This window comes from Chiloscyllium punctatum, chromosome 4 (genome assembly GCF_047496795.1).
Source record: "Chiloscyllium punctatum isolate Juve2018m chromosome 4, sChiPun1.3, whole genome shotgun sequence".
Taxonomy (NCBI): domain Eukaryota; kingdom Metazoa; phylum Chordata; class Chondrichthyes; order Orectolobiformes; family Hemiscylliidae; genus Chiloscyllium; species Chiloscyllium punctatum.
Genome location: NC_092742.1, coordinates 104992168 through 105017067, shown reverse-complemented (window position 1 = coordinate 105017067; position 24900 = coordinate 104992168). Strand labels below are relative to the sequence as shown.

The window sequence follows — 24900 nt, the reverse complement described above, 5'->3', positions numbered from 1 at the left end:
GGTTTTAAAAACAGAATGTCAAAGAAACTTGGGAATGTGCAGTCACATCTCTTACACTATTTTAAAACTGGTGGATGTAAATCATATGAAGTAACTTGTATCACAATAACAAAAGTGCACACATTGGAGGGAGAAGAACACCTTGCCGCAGCTAATTAAAGCTTATTGAATATTTCCCAATTCAATCATTTTAAAGCTAGCAGGTAATATGGTTCTAAATGTCAGAACAGCTCCTAGGTTAAAGTTCCAGGGGACAAATATTGCTGATGTTGGACGTTGTAAGGAAACAAAAATGCTTTTAAATAGGAAATCAATACAAGTAGTTTTCTCAAGAGTGTTCAGGATGGTCACGGTAAATGGAAATGCGACAAAAGCTAAAGGTGAGGGGTGCTTTGTGACTGTAAGTCTGTGTCTAGTGGGGTCCTTGCTGTTTGTGGTTTATATAAACAACTCAGAATTGAATTTATGAGGTTTGATCAGCAAAATAACAAATACTAAGTAAATAGAGAGGATAGCCTAAGACTGCCGGAGGATATAGATAGCCTGTTGAGATGGGCTGAGCAGTGGCAAATGGAATTTAATTTGGATAAGTGTAACGCGATGCGCTTGGCAGACAAGGCAAGGGAACACATGGTTGAACCCTGGGGAAGCACCAACTATCAGAGGGACATTGTTGTGCATGTGCATTAGTCGCTTAAGGTAGCAGGTGGATAAAGTGGTTAAGGTGGCATATGGGATACTTGCCTTTCACAGCTTAAGGAGCAGGGAAGTTATGCTTGAACTGTATAAAATAAGCCACAGCTAGAGTATTACATGCAGTTTTTGAATCTACATTATAGGAGGAACAGAATTGCACTGGAAAGGATGTAGAGGATAATGATGTTGCTTAGCTGGAGAATTTTAGTTTTGAAAAGAGACTGGACAGACTGAAGCTGCTTTCTTTTGAGCAGAGGAGACTGAGCGGGGACATGGTTGAGATGCATAAAGTTATGAGTAGCATTAGATAGGCTAGATAGGAAGAAACTTTAGAATAACACAAAAGAGGAATACGGTAAACAGCAAAACTATCCAAAACCATCAGGTGTGACTGAAATATACTTAAAGGAACCTATGGTCCCATTCCCTCTCTCAAAAAAGAAACAGTTGGGGCTGAAGAGTCTAAAGGGAAGATTCCAGTTGATGAAGACAATGAAACTTATGAGCATTTTGGATTGAAATGCAGTTAAGATTTGTTCCATCAGACTTCACCACGTAAAGATGATTTTGTTGCATTCATGAATATTTTGCGAACTAACTCATGCTGGATAACAGCCTTAAATATTAATCTGCTGGTTTCCCCAAGTAATAGCTTAGGTCAACATGTACACTATCTTTTATTTTCAGAGAAAACAGACTTGCAATTCATTCACAACAGGACACCAAAAGGATGTGAGTCTGCTTTTACTGTTGCACTAGAAAGCATACAATACCAACATTTGCATGATGTTTTGACAACAATTTGAAATTAACCTGTTTAAATTATGCCCCAGAATACTAAAACCCAATCAAGCTTGAAAGTATTGTTCTGCCAACATTGAACCAATGAAATGATCTGACGTTGGGGACATATAAAAGGCAAGCATTTTGAAAACTCCCATTGAGAGGGGGAGAGAAGAGAAGAGGGAGAGAGGGGGGAGGAAGAGAGGGGGGAGGAGGAGAGGGGGGAGGGGGGAGGGGGAAGAGGGGGGAGGGGAGGGAGGGGAGGGAGGGGAGGGAGGGGAGGGAGGGGGGGGAGGGGGGGGAGGGGGGGGGAGGGGGGGGAGGGGGGGGAGGGAGGGAGGGAGGGAGAAGTGACACAGAGGGAGTAGGAAGGAGACAGAGAGAGACAGAGACAGAGACAGAGACAGAGACAGAGACAGAGAGACAGAGACCCAAAACATTGAAACACTCTTTATCGGGTACCTTTTCATATGAAACATCTTCACTGTTAAAAGAAAGACAACAGCCCAGGAAGATCTTCAGCCAGAAGAAAAACATTGAAGACAGCCACTGTATTGTTTTGAAATTAAGTTGAAGTAATTTTAATAAGTGTCTTACTGGAACAGTATTTTGTTATAGACTTGGAGACAGGTAATAAACAGTTGAGAGAAAAGGGGACTTACAGTTGAGAATAGTTGTTTTTTAATGTTCACTTTTAGAGTTAGAGTTAAAGAATAAATTGATGTTATTTTCTTTAAATATTGAATTTGGGGGAGTCTTCCGTCACTGATAAATTAACCAATTATGAGGCCAGGTGCGCTTTTCTGGGTGTTCGATTTACAGAAGGGTTCACCGCTGTGTCTCAACAAAAGAAAAACCCTTTAGATATTGTATTATTCATTTACCACTCTCTCAACCTGTCCTAACAATTTCAATGCATATATACAACCAGGTCCTCTGCTCTGTACCCTCTTCATCCTATTTTCTAACCAACCTGTTCAGAGGGAGATGCTGAATAGAATGGGGCTGTTTTCCTGGAGCGTCGGAGGCTGAGGTTTATAAACCTGAGGGGTTTATAAAGTCATGAGGGGCATAGATATGATAAACAGACAAGGCCTTTTCCCGGAGGTGGATGAACCCAGAACTAGAGGGCATAGGTTTAGAGTCAGAGGGGAAAGACATAAAAGGAACCCAAGGCAACCTTTTCACACAGAGGATGGAACATGTATGGAATAGCTGCCAGAGGAAGTGGTGGAGGCTGGTACAATTACAGCATTTAAAAGGCATCTGGATGGGTATATGATTAAGAAGGGTTTAGAGGGATATGGGCCAAGTGCTGGCAAATGGGACTAGATTAGGTTTGATTTGGAGATGCCAGTGTTGTACTGAGGTGTACAAAGTTAAAAATCACACAACACCAGGTTCTAAGTCTAACAGGTTTATTTGTAAGCACTAGCTTTCGGAGCATTGCTCCTTCATCAGGTGGTTGTGGAGTATAATCCACAACCACCCGATTAAGGAGCAGGACTCCAAAAGCTAGTGCTTCCAAATAAACCTGTTGGACTATAACTTCGTGTTATGTGATTTTTAACTAGATTAGGTTTGGATATCTGGTCGACATGGACAAGTTGGACCAAAGGGTCTGTTCCGGGCTGACATCTCTATGACTATGTAATAACACCCTCTGGAGAAGGTGGGACTTGAATCCAGGCCTCCTGACTCAGAGGTAGGGACACGAACATTGCAGCACAACATCCTTTACTTTGTTTTGGACCAAAGAATTGTGGATGCTGGGGATGTGAAACAAAACCAGAAATTTATGGAGAAACTCAACTAGTCTCACAGCAACAGTGGGAAGAAAACAGAGTTAATGTCTTAAGTCTGGTGACTCTTGATCAGAACTTTATTTTGTCAAGTCGCGCCATGTTCCTCAACTCTCTTCACAATTCTCAGCACTGAAATTCATGTCATTTGTCTGCCCATTCCATGAACCTGCTCACGTCTTGTGAACTTTATACTATCCTGAAACCATAAGATGCAGGCCTAATTTTTTTTTCGCAATGATTCGTTCAGGAGATGTGGGCATCACTGGCTACCCCTGCATTAAATTACCCATCCCCAATTACCCAGAGGACAGTTAGGAGTCAATCACATTGCTGCGAGTCTGGAGTCACATGTAGGTGAGACCAGGTAAGGATTGCAAATTTCTTTCCCTCAAGGACATTTGAGAACCAGATGAGTTTTGAGCTTTCTCTAGCAATTTGCAATGGTTTCATGGTCATCATTAAACTCAAACCCTCAGATTATTACGGAATTCAAATTCCACCACCTGCCATGATCTGAACCCCAGTAGAGTGTGTGGAACCTATGTTTATGGATTAATAGTCTACTGTTAATATATGCAAAGATGTTTACACTTATAGGTGGGGCTAGGACCCAAAGTACACTTTTGTAGAAGAAGGATTTTACATTTAAGGCACATGTTAAGGCTAGGAAATGGCCGGGTTTGCTGCGAACAATCATCTGTTTAAGGTTTGATGGTTGTTTATAAGTGAGAAGTGGAGGCGTAGGAAGGTCTTGGCAAGGTGCTCATCCTCACTGATAATGTGTTGCAGGCTGCAAAGAACATAACGTAGTTTTTGGCTCCCAGGAAGTACTGGACAACGAAGGGTATTCTATGGGTTGCACCCAGTGTCTGTCTCCTGAGGTTATCATGGGTTCTCGCTTTGGCACAAATTTAAACAACTGTCCAGCCTTCAGGACAACATTGACCACAACACCGTACAAGACTGTCATGCCAACTCAATAGAGAAGAATTTAAGCACAAGAAAATTTTCTGATTCAGTATGTGGATGTACCTACTCGAGGAGGAAGAAAACTTGATCGACCCTTGGGAAATAAAACTGGGCAGGTGACTGAGGTCTCAGTGGGGAGCTTGAAAGGGTTTAGAAAATAATTACAAGGGTGTTGTCAGGGTTAGAGGGTTTGATCTGTACAGAGAGGCTCAACAGGCTGGAGCTATTTTCCCTGGAGAGTCACAGGCCGAGAGTTGACCTTATAGACGTTTATAAAATCATGAGGGGCATGGATCAGGTGAATACTTAAGTGTTTTTCCCAGGGTGGTAGTCCAAATCTAGACGGCATAGGTTTATGGTGAGAGGGGAATGATTTAAAAGGCACCTAAGGGGCAACTTTTTCACAGGGTGGCACGTGCATGGAACAAGTTGCCAGAGGAGGTAGTGAAGGCTGGTATAATTACAACATCTACATGGCAGCTTGGTGGGTATCTGAATGGGAAGAATTTAGAGGGATATGGGCTAAATGCTGGCAAATGAGACTAGATTACTTTAGGATATGTGGTCGGCATGGATGGGTTTGAGCAAAGGCTCTGTTTCCTTGCCGTACAACACTGTGACTCTATGTCTTATCTGTCTTTAGCCATATTGGTGGGCTAACACTACTTCTCTTGTGATGGTGATGGTCCTTAATTCTTTAGTATTAATGGCATGTTTGAAATATCTTCCACGGTCTTTCCTTTCCTGTGTTTTTCCCCTTTCACCCGAAGACTCAGGTTCACTCTCGCGTTTTGCTATTTTATATTTGCATTGTTTCTGCTCTTGCTTAATTTCCTCCACCAGGCATTTTAACTTCAGTTAGTGACTTGAATGTTTGAATACTTCAAGCGGTTCTCGATTCCGTGACATTTACGGATCAGGTGGTGTTTATTCGGCCCATCAAGTCAACTGTCCTCACAGAGAACATGAAACTCTTTGTATATTTTGTTCATTTCAAGCGAGTGCAAAGCCAGATAGCTCTCCAACCACGTGATTAAGAAAGCAATGAAGATACTTCAAGTGTGAAAGACAATTAGATAGAGGTAACATTATAACTACTGTCATTGCAAATTTATAGCTGCCAATTTGAATGTTATAAATTATACATTTTGAGTCACAGCTGTCAAAATATCACATCACAATAGCACGGATTCTCTCCAGGACTTGCAAATTACAAGATATTGCAAATGTCGTCTACCTTGCATCTATTTAAATTACCATGCCAATCATGATTTTGGCAAAAACCGTATATGATAGTGACATACAACCAGCAACCGCTAGGAAAGAAGGGAAATCTAACTCGCTTAATTATTTATTCAAAACATAAAAAAAACCTACCAGGGTTCCACCAAACAAGCACTTTTAAACTGCTAAACTTTGTGTCAAGGTATTGCCTCGCACAAATGTTAGAGAAATATGGCGTGCTTCAGCTGTTTTTGCCAAAGTTCTGAGATGCGGAATAAAAGTGAGTCCTTAATTTGGAATTTTAAAAAAAAATGATTTTAAATATTGTAAAGCTGGAAGTTGTGTGCATTGGCCTCTCTGACCCACCCAATCTTTAAGCTTTAGTGGTTCAGTGAGCAACACTGTTGCCAATGAATCATGAAGCTTTGGGTTCATGTCGCACAGCAGGCCTTCAGCGCTGAAATCAGGATGACACTCCAACACAGTACTGAGGGAGTGCAGCAGTGCCAAAGGTGCTGTCTTTCTGATGAGATCTTAAATTGAATCCCCATCTGTTTGTTTCACTATTTTAAAGAGCAAAAAGGAGTTCTTGCCGGTGTCTCGGTCAATCACCACCAAAACAGATTAACTGGTCATTTTCAGCATGGTGTTTACTGGAGCTCACTGACTGCCATAAATTTGATGTTGCAATAGCTACTGCAGTTCAAGAGTGCTTCATGGATTATGAAGCACTTTGAAACATCCTGTGGGTACGGAAAGTGGTCTATAAATGATTTTTTCAAAAATATAGTTGCGTGGCTTCTTTTGCTAGATAACCGAAATATTTCCTTAACATGATATTACTATTACAATCTGACCACAACCACTCAATTGCTGGAACAAGCTGTACTTTTCTAACCCATGGTCTCAACTAAAACCTTAAGTGAACACTTCCTTAAAAGAAAACATGTATTCTGCAGAGTTGTGATTGGTGCTGCTTGATTCTGCTACTGAGAGTGTCACTTTGACTGGACAGGGAACATGATGGCAGCAGAGAGATGTGGATGTGGGGGAGGATGTTGTGTGCCTGTGTGTCCATGTGTGTCAATATCCAGAATTATTCCTATGGGACTTATTTCCTAGGTTTTCAAACCTAACAAATTCTCAGCAGAAGTCATTAAAAAACAATTCATCACTTCATTAGTCAGGGCACCGAGTATAGAAGTCAGGGAGTTATGTTGCAGTTGTACAGGACGTTGTTGAGGTCGCACTTGAGATTGTTGTGTTCGGTTTTCGACACTGTTATAGGAAGGATGTTATTAAATTGGAAAGAGTGCACAGGAAGTTTACAAGGATGTTGCCAGGACTCAACAGTCCAAGTTAAAGGGAGAGAGGTTAGACAAGCTAGGACTTTTTCTTTACAGCATAGGAGACTGAGGGGAGGGCAAAGTGTGCAAGATCATGAGATGCATGGATAAGGCGAATGTACTCAGTCTTCTTCCCCGGAATAGAGGACTGGAAGTCATCAGTTTAAGATTAGAGGAGAAAGAATGAAAAGGACCTTAAGGGGCAACATTTTTATACAGAGGGTGTAAACATGGATTGAGCTGCCAGCAGAAGCAGGTGAGGTGGGTATATTAACAACATTTAAAAGGCATTTGGACAAATTCATGGATAGGAAAGGTTTAGGAGGATATAGAGAAGGGCTTTTGCCTGAAGCATCGATTCTCCTGCTCCTTGGATGCTGTCTGACCTGCTATGCTTTTCCAATACCGCACTCTTCGATTCTGATCTCCAGCATCTGCAATTCTCACTTTCTCTTAGAAGGATATGGGCCAAATGCAGGGAAATGGGGTTAGAGTGGATGGACATTTTTGTCGGCATGGACCAGTTTGGGCCAAAGCACCTGTCTCCGTGCTGTAGGACACTCGGACTCTAATTGTTTTCAAGTTCACAGAAAAGTATTATACAAGCAATAACAAAGACAAATGCTGTGATAGCCTCTAATGCAGTACTACAGTCTAAGGAGAGGCAATCTTACAGCAATTATACAGGGCCTTAGTGAGACAGACCTGACTACAATTGTCTCCTCACTAACGGAACTTTGTTTAACAGAAGGTGCCATGAAGATTGACCAGATTCTTGGGACTGGTGGGTAAGAAACTTAGAAACATAGAAAATTGGTACAGGAGGATCATTCAGTCCTTTGAGCCTGTACCATCATTCAATATGATCATAGCTGATCCTAAAAAGATCCTGGTTGCCCTGGAAAGACTGACAAGAGTACATGGTGCCGAACATTCTTTGGAGATTGGAAGATATAAAAGTGATGCCACAAGCACAAAATGCTATCAAATTCTCTCGCGTGGCATCTTTTCAAGTTGGATATCTTAGTCTCAAGATCAGGGGTCCATCTCTTTGTGGGTTGTGAATCTTTGGAATACTTCACTTCTGAGCATTGTGGATGAGTAGTTGTTGAGTATATTCAAGATAATGATTGATCTTTTGGCATTTAAGGAAATTGAGGGATATGAAGATAGTGCAGGAAGATGCAGCTGAGGTAGAAAAATCACCCATGAAAGTTGCAGTAGGTTTGAGGGGCATTATAGTCAATTCATACTCATGGACATTGCACTGACAGTGAATTTCCTAAATCAGGAATGCACAAGGTACAAAGGCGTCACAAGAAACACAATTACATTAAAATTAAACTCTACATCACATGGTGCAGTCAAGGTTCACTCAATTTTTTGCTTGGGCAATGAAGACTCGAGTAACTCAGTCAGGATAGAAAAACTTGACTGCTATTACCAGAAAATGGCAATGAATGTGGACAGTGTTCTGCTGATTCCACCAATCAAGATTCAAACAAACAGTTCCTTGGGCAAGTTACCAGAGAACAGCAGTGACTTAAGTCACATCCTCACTCTTCAGAAAAGGGAGAAAAAGGACAGGAAACCACAATATTTTTCAAAGAATTAAAAGAACAACCAGTTCTGGTGATAGCAAAGAGTGGAGTCACCCACAATTTCAATTAATATTCAAAGCCTAAGTTTCTGCTTTGACCAGCAGTAAAACATGCTTGCAAGTCTTGCACATTTGAAATCCTTCATCAGCAAGAATAATGAGACTGAGAACAAGCAGTGTATTCACCAGTGGATAAAATGCATTTGCATTGTTGAGTGGTTGAGATAGAAGTACATACTTAAAACACTTAAAAACAAAATTGAATGAAAATAAAAACAGTCTTTGTCATTTGAATCCTATTCAACTGCGCAGCTTTTCTCCAGTATTGAATGCGACTTCTGTGCATGTTTCAGCCACTTTTTTGTTTAAAAAAGTGGACTTCTTTATTCTTAAATGTTTCTTCCCTTTTGAAAAATGTTTATGCTCATCAAGGACGTGTGATGTTAATGTTCAGGAATTAAATGCTTACATTAAACACCCTACTTTAAAAACAGGACGAGAGTGAGATGCAGAGCAGAACTATCTGTACCCTGTTTTGAAACTTTACAACTTAATTAAGTATTTGCCTTCTTATTTATCTGTTCACAGGATGGAAGCATGCTAGTTGAGCTAGCATTTATTGACCATCCTTAATTGCCCTGGAGAATGCAGTGGCAAGCTTCCTTATGCTTTTTGCAGTCTGCGGTACCAGTTAGACATTTATTCTCATTTTTCGAATCAGTCATGCCATTTAACGACCAGGAGCATTGAATCAGTCAGTTTGATGCTATCGACCTATAAGCCATTTCAAACTGGATTAAAACAAAGCCGCTTCAGTTCACGCATGCCCATAGTAAGCATTTAGGAATGTGGAGCTGAGGTTTATCAAATCAAATGATCTCATCAACGGCACAGCAGACCCAATAAGCTTAATGATGATTAGAGTGGTGCTGAAAAAGCACAGCAGGTCAGGCAGCATCCGAGAAGCAGGAAAATTGACGTTTCGGGCAAAAGCCCTTCATCAGGAAGGGCCTAGTTGATTTTAACCACTCTAATCTCCAGCATCTACAGTACCCACTTCTGCCTCAATGAACTGAATGGCTCCTATGTCTGATACAGAGTTCACACTCTAGCAGTCTGTAGTGAATTTAAATCCAAGACCCATTGTTTATTTTAAATTTCACACTAACTCTTTGTCCCTACTGTTCCTGAACTGTTCAAAATCTCCCCCATTCAAGCTCAGATGTTAATTAGAAATGATCGATTGACCCTGAGGACATCCATGGTTCTTTGAGTGTGACATGGAGGAGTGACAATGTTATGTAGGAATTACACAGGAAACTACAGTACAGTCACTAACTACAGTCAGTCTAACCTCAGTGGTGGGGAAACTATTGGAAGCAATTAAATATAGGAGGTTTAATTAGTACATTTGCAGATGAAATAAAAAAACCGATGGGGTGGTAAATAGTAAGGAGGATAGCCTTAGATTACAAGAGGATGATCAGCAACAAATAGAATTAAAACCTAGTAAATGTCAAATGATGTCCTTGAGCAGGGCAAACAAAGCAAGAGAATACATGACAAATGGTAGGAGCCTATGAAGTATAGAGAACCAAAGGGATTTTGGTGTGCATGTCCATCGGTTCCTTAAGGTATCAGGGCAGGTTGATAAACTGGTGAAGGTGGCATATGGGTGGGAGGGACAGAAACCCTCACAACATATATGAAGTATTTAATGCGCACTTGCAATGCCAAGGGTGTAAGTCAAGTGCTGGAAAATGGGAAATACCATAGCTAGATAGTTATTATTGACCAATGTAGATTCGCTAGGCTGAAGAAACTTTTTCTGAGCTGTAGATCTTTCTGACTTTACCTGTATGGAGCTCTCATAAGCGCTGTTTTCATGACCTATTCTAGTGAAATACAGTGGCTCTAAGTTAAAAGCCAAATTTCAAATGATTACTTTCTGATCAACCACAGAATGCTGGAAACCAGCTCGGTTTCTTAAAGTGGACAAAGCTTTAGAAACAGAATTACATTACATTTTAAATCAATTTTCAGACATATGCTCACATTATGTTGAAGTTGAATAGTTAACTTCTCTAACTTGCTTGAAAGTGAATTTACACAAATTTACAGTAATTTCCCATCAGTTGTAAGGAGATTTTCCATCCAGCAACAGAAAGTGGTCTTTGATATACTTCATAACAGACAGAGGAATAAGCAAAAACAAGGGTCACCATTACTTATATAGACATTCCCAGTGTCACTGGACAATACTGGGTTGGAGCTCCAATAGACTTTTGCCACCTCCTCCAACCAGGAGGTAAAATATAGTGCATCAGGTCAATGAGATCAGTGCAGAGAATAAACCTAGAATTCCCCTTTACTGGAAGAATATTTCAGAGTAAGTGGAACAGTTAGCCATTGAAAGCGGAGAGAATCTTTAATTCATTTTCAAACCCTAACTGTACATTACTTTAAGTTCAAAGTCAGTGATGTACTCATTTTGAGATGATTTTTCACAATACCTTAAAGTAAATCACCCTGACAATGTACACATAGCAATTATTGTATCTTAACACAGAAAATGGATATTTAAATGGTTATAAATTTTAGGTTTGTTCAAATTAGTTTGAAATTATAATTCTTGTTTGAGATCCTACAAGTGTTTCTGTTCATTGCAATGACAAAACACAGCAAAATAAAATAAAATACCTAGCCATTTGGCTTTAAGACAATGAAAAAAAATTAGCTCAATCGTGGAATATATAAAAAGTTGCAATGAATAGGTACATCGCATCTAATGAAACGTTTGATGCACTGATGCATCAACCAAAAATACACCTAGGAAGCAATAGATTTTCCACACTGGCATAAATCACGGGATTTTTTTTAGATTAGATTACTTACAGTGTGGAAACAGGCCCTTCAGCCCAACAAGTGCACACCAACCCTCCGAAGAGCAACCCACCCAAACCCATTCCCCTACATTTACCCCTTCACCTAACACTATGGTCAATTTAGCCTGGCCAATTCACTTAACCTGCACATTTTTGGACTGTGGGAGGAAACCGGAGCATCCGGAGGAAACCCATGCAGACACGGGAAGAATGTGCAAACTCCACACAGACAATTGCCCGAGATGGGAATTGAACCCAAGTCTCTAGCACTGAGGCAGCAGCGCTAACCACTGTGCTACCATGCCGCCCACTTCATCTGTTTTATAAAACCAACAAAATAAACGTTGTTGCCAAGTTTCTCAAACAGCTTTTGTGAGAATATATAAAACTCCTGAATTTACACTGGACATTTCAGCTTGCCTGGGTTTGAAAATCTGCTGCATTTATTCAACTTTTGAGTCTGTACTATGCAATGTGCAATCCAATTCAATGCTTTACATGCATATAAACTTCAAGAAATAATTGTAAGGTATAGGAAAATTGAGTTAAAATCACTGTTCAGTCCAATCATGACTGAGCTTGAATATTAACTACAATTTTCCCCATTTAATAATCAAAAGCCTTTTGCTCTCTAACTTGACTATTTAACAACTAGCCATTTCCCCCCAGCGTAGAGAATTCACCTAATACAACCTTCAACAGAAAGAAAATCTTGCCTCATTTCGGTTCTAGGCTGACCCCATACTGTCAGGTCTATCATTCAAGGGAAACAGCCTCTCAACATCTGCCTTGTCAAGTCCCTTCATCATTTTATGTACTTTAATTAGATCACTCTCAATAGTCTAGAAAATACGGCCTATTCTATTCAACTCCTCCTAAAAGGTCAATCCTTTTGTTCCAAAAGACAATCTAATGAACCGTCACTTGACTCTCTCCAAGGCAGGCTTATACTTTCTTTGGTAAGACAACTACAATTATTCACAGTACTCCAGGTATGGTCTCACAAAGGCCCTGCACAATTATAATAAATGTCTTTACTACTCAAATTTCCTCAAATAAATGTGAACACAATATATGCATTTCCATATGCTTGTCCTCCTTGTAAGTTAGCCCTATGTGATTTGTGTACTCAGTTACTTTACATTTAAATAATATTGTGCATTTTAATGTTTCCTACCAAAGTGGTTAAGTGCACAGTCCTCCACATTCCATTCCACCTGACCCCACTCTTTTCCAATCACTAACCGGCCCATGTTGCTTCGCATAATCTGTGTCAATATTAAAGTGCACAGAGGATTTTTTTCAAAACTAAATGGGTTGGCAATGAGTGTGGCTCGCTGAGGAAATGGGTCATGAGGTGGATCTATTGCATTCATCGCCATCATTGATCTGTAAGACTTGCTCATTTGCTTTAGGCAGTCACCATATCAGTCATTCAAATTCTCCTTTCCCTTTAGTCTAACATACGTGAACCCAGAAGTCGGAGACAAAACCATCAATAGGTTTAGGTTGCTGAGGGTCCATTATGCAAGAAGCATCCACATTGCACCAGCTAGTCACTTATTCAAGACATGGTTGGGTGTCTGTAGAATGAGACTGTGCGCACATCTGCTAGTATACCTCAAATCTGGACCCTCCCAAGGAAGGTACATCCTTTTTGAGGTGTGGTGCCCAAAACTGACCACTATATTCTCGACGGTTTCTGGTAAAGCTCTCAACAAATGAAGCATAATTTTTTTCTGTTTTTCATTCATGGCCCCTTGTGTTAAGGATCAACATTAAACTCAATATTCCATATGCCTGCTTGCTTGCTTAGCCCATTCATCCCTTGGTAATTTCTAGTTTCTATTCACACGACTCGCTATACCTTCCTATGAGGTGGCACCTCCAAATGCAACACTCTACTCCTTCATTCAGGTCATCTGCAGATCGGTTTGAAAGTAGGTTCAGAAATGCCTTCCCAAGGTATAACCAAATTAACAAAGTGTATGTGCGAACAAAAACTCCACATTCTCCAAAGCAACCATTGCACAGCACAACATCACTCATATAACATCCATACATTCCACTGTACACACAAAAGCACTCATAACACCCACGTGTTCTATTTTACAGCACACCGCTCATATCACACCCATGTGTTTCATTGTGAAAGCACAAGTTGATAACAATAAAAAAAGATACAACGCTCTGTTTTGCTTATAAACAACTATTGTTTGATATTCTGTTGTAGCCGAAATGCTGACTTCAGCCTTGTGACTCATGACGTATTAACTGAGCTTAATAATGACCTACCCCAAGGAAAGGAGAAATTTCCCATTATTATTTATGAAAAAAACCTTTTCAAAGTTTGAAAGTTATACTGAGATGTTGGTTTCCAAATGGTTCCAAAATATTTGGGCAGCATTTATGAATTGATATCATTCATAACTTCAAACAGAAGCAAGGATGCTTGATATATCATCGTAATTCAATGTTCTTCTACACTGCCGTATACATAACACATCATGTTTTCCATGTAAATATAGTTTCACATTATATTTTGTCCAGTTAAAAAAAAATCACTACCTAGATTCGAATTAACACTGAGGACAAAGCACCAGCCACTTTACAAGTCAGTGGTGTCTTCAAACCTACTGTCACAATGTGATCTATTTAACACTAATCTTGGGTCTTGACAAAGCTTGTATCTGGCTGGAGGTAACCAGAATATGCTGTTAGATCTTAACCAATCATGTTTTAAACTTAGAGCTTGGAAACTAATGCCAAAGGGGCAACTGACTTTTTGGAAATGTCCAATCCCATTAAAATCAGGAATACCTTGTCTAAAACAAAAGTTAGAAGAAACAAAAAAAAAACAAAGCAGACCCATGATATAACACACACAACACGTAATATTACATATTTAACCATGCAGTAGAAATGAAGAAAAATTTAACTTTCAAAACCACTGACCATTTCCCTATTATCCTCACATACATGAAATTCCAGCCCATTCCAGTTCTTCTCAGAATCCTGCAGCACTAGTTATACATGCCCCCATAACTATGAATCTTATTCCTTCAATCATTAGCTAATGAGAACAAATTTCCTTTGTTCTCCTGATCTAAACCTGACATAATTTTTACACCCAAACAAATCTTCCCTCAATCTCCTCTGCTCCAAAGAGAACATTCTCAACTGTACTGATCTAGCCTTAAAGTTAAACTTCCCAATCCCTGGAACCAATCTGGTAGATCTCCTCTGAAACCCTCTCAGGGACGCTCACATCCATACTTGAGGAAGAATGTAACACTTGAGTTGCTGTGTAACGAAAGCTTCCATTACAGAAATAAGAGCAAGACATTCAACCTGTCGAGCCTGCCCACCATTCAGTAGGATCATGGCTGATCAAACACTTAGATATCTTTTATTCATTCCATCCTGATAATCCTGTACATCACTTGTAATCAAAAATCTATCAGTCTCCATCTTTTGCTCAAAGATGGAGCTTCCATAACCCTCCATGGTAGAGAATTTCAGAGGTACACAACCCTCTAATACACAAAATACAGAGTTTTGGAACTGAAGGCAATTTAGCAGTTTCAATCAAAAATTGGCTAGCTGAAAGACGACATAGGGTGGTGGTTGATGGGAAATGTTCATCCTGGAGCTCAGTCACCGATGGTGTACTACAAGGATTTGTTTTAGGGCCACTGCTGTTTGCTATTTTTTTAAATAATCTGGATGTTGGTGTAGAAGGTTGGGTTAGTAAGTTTGCAGATGACACTAAGGTAGATAGAGTTGAGGATAGTGCTGAAGGTTGTTGTGGGTTACAGAGGGGCATAGATAACTTGCAGAGCTGGGCTGAGAAGTGACAAATGGAGTTTAATGCAGAAACATGAGAGGTAGTTCACTTCGGAAGTAGTAACAGGAATGCAGAGTACTGGGCTAGTGGTAAAAATCCTGACAGTGTAGATGAACAGGGAGATCTCTGCGTCCAGGTGCATAAATCCCTCAAAGTTGCCAACCAGGTTGATAGGGTTGTTAAGAAGGCATATGGTGCATTGACGTTTATTGGTAGGGGGATTGAGTTTCGGAGCCACGAGGTCATGCTTCAGTTGTACAAGACTCTGATAAGGCCACACCTGGAGTACTGCATATAATTCTAGTCACTGCATTATGGGAAGCATGTGGAAGCTTTGGAATGGGGCCAGAGATTTACTAGGATGTTTAGATTAGATTACTTACAGTCTGGAAACAAGTCCACACCAACCCGCCGAAGCGCACCCACCCAGACACATTCCCCTACATTTACCCCTGCACCTAACACTACGGGCAATTTAGCGTGGCCAATTCACCTAACCTGCACATTATTGGACTGTGGGAGGAAACCGGAGCACACGGAGGAAACCCACGCAGACACGGGGAGAATGTGCAAACACCAAACAGTCAGTCGCCTGAGGCTGGAATTGAACCCAGGTCTCCGGCGCTGTGAGACAGCAGTGCTTACCACTGTGCCGCCCACATGTTGCCTGGTATGAAGTTAAAGATCAGAGAACACCAGGTTATAGTCCAACAGGTTTATTTGGAAGCACTAGCTTTCGGAGTGCTGCTCCTTCTAAAGAAAGAACATGCTCATTCTAAAAGATGAGAGACTCAACAATCAATCCAGGTCTTTTTCAATATACAATTTCAGTTACATCATACTGGAAACTTTTGCTATAAATTCTGTGTCTTATAATCTTATGCTCCACAACCACCCGATGAAGGAGCAGCACTCCGAAAGCTAGTACTAGGTTGGGATAAAAGGCTCTTTTTCAGAATGGCAGCCGGTGACGAGCGGTGTCCCGCAGGGTTCAGTGTTGGGGCCATAGCTGTTCGCATTATATATTAATGATCTGGATGAAGGGACTGGGGGCATTCGAGCGAAGTTTGCAGATGTTACGAAGTTAGGTGGACAGGCAGGTAGTACTGAGGAAGTGGGGAGGCTGCAGAAGGATCTGGACAGTTTGGGAGAGTGGTCCAGGAAATGGCTGATGGAATTCAACGTGAACAAATGTGAGGTCTTGCAATTTGGAAAAAAGAATAAAAGCACAGACTACTTTCTAAACGGTGAGAAAATTCATAAAGCCAAAGTACAAAGGGATCTGGGAGTGCTAGTCGAGGATTTTCTAAAGGTAAACATGTAGGTTGAGTCCGTGATTAAGAAAGCAAATGCAATGTTGTCATTTATCTCAAGAGGGTTGGAATATAAAAGCACCGTTGTGCTACTGAGACTTTATAAAGCTCTGGTTAGGCCCCATTTGGAGTACTGTGTCCAGTTTTGGTACCCACACCCCAGAAAGGACATACTGGCACTGGAACGTGTCCAGCAGAGATTCACACAGATGATCCCTGGAATGGTAGGTCTAACATATGAGGAACGGCTGAGGATCCTGGGATTGTATTCACTGGAGTTTAGAAGATTAAGGGGAGACTTAATAGAGACGTACAAGATAATACATGGCTTGGAAAGGGTGGATGCTAGGAAATTGTTTCCGTTAGGTGAGGAGACTAGGACCCGTGGACACAGCCTTAAAATTAGAGGGGGTCAATTCAGAACAGAAATGCGGAGACATTTCTTCAGCCAGAGAGTGGTGGGCCTGTGGAATTCATTGCCGCAGAGTGCATTGGAGGCCGGGATGCTAAATGTCTTCAAGGCAGAGATTGATAGATTCTTGTTGTCTCGTGGAATTAAGGGCTACGGGGAGAATGCGGGTAAGTGGAGTTGAAATGCCCATCAGCCACGATTGAATGGCAGAGTGGACTCGATGGGCCAAATGGCCTTACTTCCACTCCTATGTCTTATGGTCTTATCCCTTCTATTAGCTTGGTGTACCCATATTTAGCCTTCAGTGACTTAACAAGGACACACAAATCCCTTTATACATCTACACTTTCCAACCTCTTAACATTTAAGAAATACTCTGTGCAACTGCTTCTCCTACCAATGTGGATAACACACATTTTTCTACATTATACTCCATCTGCGCCGTTCTTGCCTAATCGTTAAGCCTATCTAAACCCTTCTGAAGTAGCTTTATATCTTCCTCAGAACATATATTTCCAATTAGCTTTGTATTATCTGCAAATGTGGCAATATTACAACTGGTTCCCTACCTTCAAATCATTGACATATATTGTACACAGCTGGGACCCCAAGTACCGATTCTTGCAGTACCCCATTGCTCAGAATGAGTCATTTTATTCCTAATGTTTTCTCCTGCTGGCCAATCAATAATCCATGTCAATACATTGCCTCCTTTCTCATGTGCTTTAATCCTTCTAATCAACCTCCTGTGGGGGACTTTATAAAAATCTTTATGAAAATCTAAGAATATTATTTCCATTGGCTCTCCTTTATCAGTTGCGCTCATAACATCTTCAAAAAACTCCAATAAAGTTTGCCAAACATGATTTCCCATTCACCAATCCATGCTGACTATGCCATATTGCTATCGGATCATTATTGTCATCAAGATGTCTATTTATCCTTTCCTTTATAATAGACTCGAGCACTTTTCCTCCTCCTGTTGTCAGGCTAACAGGCCTATAGTTTCCTACTTTATTTCACGGTCTGTTCTTATAAGGTGGGGTAATACTGCTAATCCATAGGAAGCATTTGAGAGTCCAGCTATACATAACTTTAGAAGATAAATCACCAATTTACTGATCATCATGATATCTACCTCCTACAACACTCTAGGATGCAGACCATCAGGTCCTGGGGATTTATCGATCTTCAGCCCCATTAGTTTGTCTAGCACAATCTTCTTCATCATGCTAATTTCCTTTAATTGAATCTCTAATTCTGGGAGATTCCTGGTAACTTGCAAATGGAAACCAGCAAAAAGTAATCATTCAGCTACTCTGCCATTTCTTTATTCCCCATTTCAAATTATCTTGTGTGAATAATGTACCCACATTTGGTTTAGCAATATCCTTCCTTTTTACGTAGCTGTAGAATTTCCTGCAGTCTGTTATTAAAATTCCTTGCCTTGATTGCATATATATTCTAGTCTCCCCTTCCCACATTAGTTTCTTTGTTCTCTTTTCCTGTATTCTATAAGTCTCTCAATCTTCAGAATTCTCTAAAGTTTCAGCACAGGTGGTTTATGGAACTTCCTTGTTTTTATACTCAACCACTTTAGTTATAAAGCTCAGGTCCCATATGCTTTGCTAACCACTTTCTTGGTATGTCTTGCCACATCCAAAGATGATAAACATGTAACATAGCTCCTTGGTTCCTAATCAATTTTTAGGACTGTGCTATAAAGACTGTATTGTCTCTCTGTACCTCTTGTTGCTCATGTTGCTCTGTATAAATTTCATTTGCCACCTATCTGCCTACTCTGTAAGACCACACTCTATTGCAGTCAACTCTTATCGCTCTCCCTATTCGCCACTTCTTCAAATCACTTTCAGCAGCAAATATTAAACTTTACTTTGCATTCCAAAACACGTTCACAAATCACATGCATTTAAGCAAGCAGTGGTCTTCGCATTGGTTCTTGGGGACCACTGCTGTCTAGCACCCTCCAGTTGGAAAAATAATGTAACTCAAAGTTTTAAGTCCTAATGTCCTTTTTTTTGTTAAAAATCAAATTCTGCTCATCCATGAATCGCAATTATACTTGCCAGCCTTTTATGCAATGTTTTTGTCAATGTTTTCTTAAAGTCCCGATCACATTTGCTATACTCTCTTCATCAAAAAAATGCAACTGCATTCATCAGGAATGATCTCCTTTAGACAAAATCATGCTGCTTTTCCTTAACTAAATTACCAGGCACTTGAACAGTTCTGAGTCTTTTCCCCAGAATCTAAGCTTCCAAAAGTTATCCACAACTGTATTTGGCCTGTATTTACTAGGAATGTCCTCATATCTATTCTGCAGCAAGTTGGACTTGCCACTCTCCAATCCAGGATCATTGCCCTACATCTGAGGAAGATTGCAAGATTGGAAGCCCTGCAGACACTTCCCTTAGTGATTGGGATATAAACCATCCAGACACATTTATCCATTTGCCATTTTGCAGCCTTCCCAGAACATCCTGTCAATCAAATCTCACCCCATCCATTGGCTCTTACCATCTGTCCCTCTACAAACACTTTGTTAGCATGTGCAATGAAGTGCTCATTACTCATCTTGCTTCATCTTGTGCCTCAAGATAAATCTCATCTTCTTTGTATCTAATAGTTTCACCAGGCTAATTAAAACCCACATTGTTTATATGCTGGTAGAAGATTTTGGAGTTCCCTTTTGTGGCAACTGCCATTCGATTCCCAGATCCAGCCTTTGCCAGTCATACTACCCGCTTCATTGCCCTAGTTAACTTGTGTTTGGCCTGGTTCTCATCTGAAGACATTACCTAACATCACCTTTTTCGTTTCATCATGTTCTCTGTCTTGTTCACCAAAGGAGCCCAGAATTTGGTTGCCTTACTGTTCTCCCTTGTTGGAATGCATCTAGTCTGTACCTGAAACATTTCTTCATTAAAACATCACCCATTATTCTATTATAAATATTCCTGTCAAACTTTGATTCCCTGTTGTCTTGATGAGATACCCCTTCCATCTCATAGAATTTGGAGTTTGCACTTCAGCTTGTTCCTTGCTTTAGATTAAGCAACATATTGTCAGTATTTGCAGATTTAGTGATATGTGAAGATTCAGTAAGTATTGTTAAAGAACTGTTTTTTTTAAAAAAAGTATATACATACAGATTTCAGTCTCTTTACAGCTTCCTCACAGATGTGCATCCCTCGAGATTCATCAACCTCCACGTGGCCTAAATACTGGAAAAAGAAAATAAAGGTCAAAGTTTGGATCAGCCTGTGACATACGCTACCAGATTTCAGCAAATTTAGTTTCAGATAAAATCACTATGGGCTCCTTGCTTGCTTCATTGAAGGAGTATACTTTATTATATGCTACAAATGAATCCAACATTATTCCCATTCTGTACATTAGCCAGCTGCAAACTCGACCTTCATTGCAGGTCTGATTTAGAAATATGCATGCTCCAGACTTGCAATGAAATTGTAGGTGAGAGCTTCAGACCAGGAGGTTCTGTGGCGACTGAAGAGACACCAGAACGGTGTGCTGCCTGCTGGGTGGGAGGGTTAAAGATGTCTCCAAAGGGTTGCAGAACATTCTGAAGGGGAAAGGTGAACAGCCAGAAGTCATTATGCAAGTTGATACAAATGACAGATAGGCAAAGGGGTGGGGTCCTGAGAAGTTAGTACAGTACAGGGAGTTAGGTAAGAAGTTAAAAAGTAGGACCTCAAGGGTAGTGATCTCCAGATTACTCCCAACGCCATTCACCAGCGAGGATAGAAATAGAAAGATAGACCAGATAAATGTGTGACTGAGTAGCTGATATGGAGGGCAGAGTTTTCAGTTCTTGGATTATTGGGATCTCTTCTGGGGTAGATGTGACCTGCAGGACGGCTTGGCACTTTATCCAGAAGGGGAATTTGTTAGTTTAAATCCTCCCGAGTAACACTATTTTGGCAGAGGTGGGGACAAAATAAGAGAGGGGCCATCAAGTCAGGGAGAATATACTAGTCATTGAGAGCAAGTTTACTATTCAGGACAGCCGGGATACAGTAAAAAAGAGGGAAAAGAGGTTTAAAGTGCATTTATTTCAACGCATGAGGCTTAACTGGTAAGGCAGACAAACTCAGAGCATGGATTGGCTTTGGGGACTGGGATATTATAGCCATAACAGAAACATGGCAGAGAGAAGGGCAGGACTGGCAGCTCAATGTTCCAGGATAGAGAAGCCCCATGCGTGACAGAAGGGCAAGTGAGTGAGGAGGGGGGGAAGATACCCTTTTGATAAGGGAGGACATAACAACCATACTTAGAGGGGATACTCTTAAGGAGTCATCAAATGAGGCCATATGGTTAGAACTGAGAAACAGAAGAGGATGCTCATTTTGTTGGGAATGGATTATAGGCCCCCAAATAGCCAGTGGGTATTAGAGGGGCAGATGTGTACAGAAATTGCAGATACTGTAGCAATACCAGAACAGTGTTGGTTGGAGATTTTAATTTCCCATATATTGTCTGGGCTGGGCCTCCCTGTGTGTCAAAGGCCCGGATGGGTGGGATTTGTCAAATATGTCCAAGAAAGTTTCCGAAATCAATGTTTAGAGGGCCCTACACGGCAGGATGCAACACTGGACCTCCTCTTAGGAAACAAGGTCAAGCAAGTGACTCAAGTGTTAGTTGGACAGCACTTTGGGTCCAGTGACCATAAATCTTAGTTTTAATGAAGTTATGACGAAGGGAAACAAGTGAGAATGTTGTGGACTGCATACATATTATCAGAGAGGAGGTGTTTGCAGCCTTAAAGTGCATTAAGGTGGATAAATCCCCTGAGCCTTATCATTATTGATTCCAGTTTTGTTAGGGCTCCTTGATGCCACATGCAGCCTTCATGTCAAGTGCTGTCACTGTCACCTCATCTTGGAATTCAGATCTATTGTCCATTTTGATCCGAGGCTGGAATAAAGTCAGGAACTGAATGACTCCAGCAGAACCCCAAAGTGGGGACCACTGAGCAGGTTATTGTTAAGCAGTTGCTGTTTGATAGCACTGTTGTTAACACCTTCCATCACTTCACTGATAATCAAAGTTACCTGACAGGGTGGTAGTTGGCCAGGTTGGATTTGTCCTGCTTTTTATGTACAGGACATATGTGAACAATTTTCCACATTGTCATGCAGATGCCAGTGTTGTAACTGTACTGGAACAGCTCGACTAGGGGAGCAGCAAGTTCTGCAGCACAAGCCTTGAGTAATAACGTACTGCTGGAATTTTGTCATAGTCTGCAACCTTTGCAGTATCCAGCGTCTCCAACCGTGGCTTGATATCACGTGGAGTGAATTGAATTGGTTAAGACAAAGCTCCTAACATACTGTTTCTCCCAATTGAAATAGTCCATACAAATATGCAGCAGGACCAGGATTGAGAAGCCTTGTTCATAAATGGCAGTAATGTCACACAGGAGCAAACTTAACCATCATTTGAGGTGCAATGCTGAACCACCAACTCGGGGGGGGGGGGGGGGCAACCATCAACTGGTAGATGAACTCAATTCATCAAATATAAACATTATGGCTACAAGGGCAAATCAGGAGCTAGGATTACCGCAATGAGTAAATCATCATCTCTCCCCAAAACCTGACCACCACGTACAAGGCAAAGTTAGGAGAGTGACGAATATTCTTGACATGAACACTCTCCACTTGCCAGGAACAGTGTAGTTCAAACAATATTTGATAAGCTCAAAATCGTCCAGGATGAAGCAGTCTGTTAAATACCCAATCCACCACCTTTCAACATTAATTCCCTTCAATACTGATGTACAGCAGCAGCACTGTGTACCATCTACAAACTTCACTACAGCACCTCACCAAATTATCCTTTGACAGCACCTTCCAAACCTGTGGCCTTGGTCACTGAGAAAGACTAGGACAGCAGATGTATGGAACACCACCACCTGCCACTGCCATGCTGGCTTGGAAATAAAACACATAGAACATTACAGCGCAGTACAGACCCTTCAGCCCGCGATGAAAACAGCCTCACGTCCCTCAGCCTTTGTTCAAAAGACCTTCCTTCCACACCAGGCAACATCCTGATAAATCTCCTCTGAACCCTTTCCAATGCTTCCACATCCTTCCGAGAATGCAGTGACCAGAACTGTATGCAATACTCCAAGTGTGGCCACATCAGTGTTTTGTACAGCTGCAGCATGGCCTCATAGCTCCAAAACTCAATTCTTCTACCAATAAAAGCTAACACACTATACGCCCTCTTAACAACCCTATCAACCTGGGCGGCAACTTTCAGGGATCTATGTACATGGACACAGATCTATCTGATCACCACATTACCAACAATCTTATCATTAGCCCAGTACTTGGATTTCCTGTTGCACCTTTCAAAGTGAATCACTTCAGACCTTTCTGCATTAAACTCCTTTGCCATGTCTCAGCCCAGCTTATTTATGTTTATCTGTAACCTACAACTTCATTCCGCACTATCCACAACTCCACCAATCTTAGTGTCATCCGCAAATTAACTAACCCATCCTTCTACGCCCTCATCTACGTCATTTATGTAAATGACAATGCAAAACACCACTAGTAACTGAACTCTAGGATGAACATCTCCCATTAACTACCACCCTCTGACTTCTTTCAGCTAGCCAATTTTTGATCTCGCCCACTAAATCACAGTCAATCCCATGTCTCCATGTTTTGTGCAATGGCCTGCCGTATGGAACCTTATCAAATGCCTTACTGAAATCCATATGCACCACATCAACCTGTTAGGTTACCATCTCAAAGAACTCAATAAGGTTTGTTAGGCTCAACCTACCCTTCACAAAACCATACTGATCATCCCTAATCAACTTATTCTTTCTATATGATTATAAATCATAACTTTTATAATCCTTTCCAACACTTTGCCCACAACCGAAGTAAGGCTCACTGGTCTATAATTACCAGGGTTGTTTCCATTCCTTTTCTTGAACAAGAGAAGAACATTTGCTATCCTCCTGTCTTCTGGCATATTCCTTAGACAATGACAAAGATCAAAGCCAAAGGCTCTGCAATCTCCTCCTTGGCTTCCCAGAGAATCCGTGGATAAGTCCCATTCGACTCGGGTGCTTAGCTATTTTCACACTTTGCAGAATCGCTAACACCTCCTTGTGAACCTCAAGTCCATCTAGTCTGGTAGACTGTATCTCAGTATTCTCCTCGACAACAGTGTCTTTTTTCCAAGTGTCATTTAGCGCTTCCCCTATAGAAAATAGAAAAATACAGCACAGTAAAGGCCCTTTGGCCCTCGATGTTGTACTGATCCAAGCCCACTATCCTCCATATGCCTATCCAATGCCCGTTTAAATGCCCATAAAGAGGGAGAGTCCACCACTGCTACTGGCAGGGCATTCCATGAACTCACGACTCGCTGACTCCACACACAACTTCCCGCTACTATCCTTGATTGGCCCTAATCTTACTCTGGTCATTCTTTTATTCCTGATATACCTATAGAATATATATCACGACTCAGAATGCTTGAAGGTCCTTTGAAACAATACTGTGGGTGCCCTTCAACACCAGGGGCATAAATAAGTTGAATGGCAACGTTCTTTTCCCTAGAGTGGGGCAGTTTAAAACTAAGAGACTCACTGTTAAGGTGAAAAGAACAAGATTTAAAGAGGACGTAAGGGGCAACTTTTTCACACAGGTTGGTTTGTATGTTGAATGAACTGCCACAGGAAGTGGTCGATGCAGTACAGTTACAACATTTAAAAGACATGTGGATAGATACATGAATTGAAAAGGTTTTGGAAATTTATGCCCAAGTGCAGGCAAGTGGGACTAGTTTGCTTTTGAAAATCCGGTTGGCATGGATGAATTGGACTGATAGGTCTGTTTCTGTACTCTATGAGTACTGAGCAGAGTCCTCAACCATTCCTTAGATAGGATCATTCTTGTAAACCTTGTATGGACCCTTGCCAAAGGCAGCACATCCCTACTTTGACACG

The 24900-nt window shown here is 41.0% G+C and overlaps 1 protein-coding gene across 8 annotated transcripts in view; it reads right to left on the bottom strand.

The window, feature by feature from the left end:
- Positions 1 to 24900, bottom strand: part of LOC140476613 (protein numb homolog) — a 194970-nt gene that overhangs the window by 54919 nt on the left and 115151 nt on the right. For all 8 annotated transcript variants that reach the window (XM_072569475.1, XM_072569481.1, XM_072569478.1 and 5 more), the window contains exon 3: positions 20051 to 20125. In XM_072569475.1, coding sequence (XP_072425576.1) covers positions 20051 to 20125 — 75 coding nt within the window. The remainder of the gene's footprint in view (positions 1 to 20050; positions 20126 to 24900) is intronic.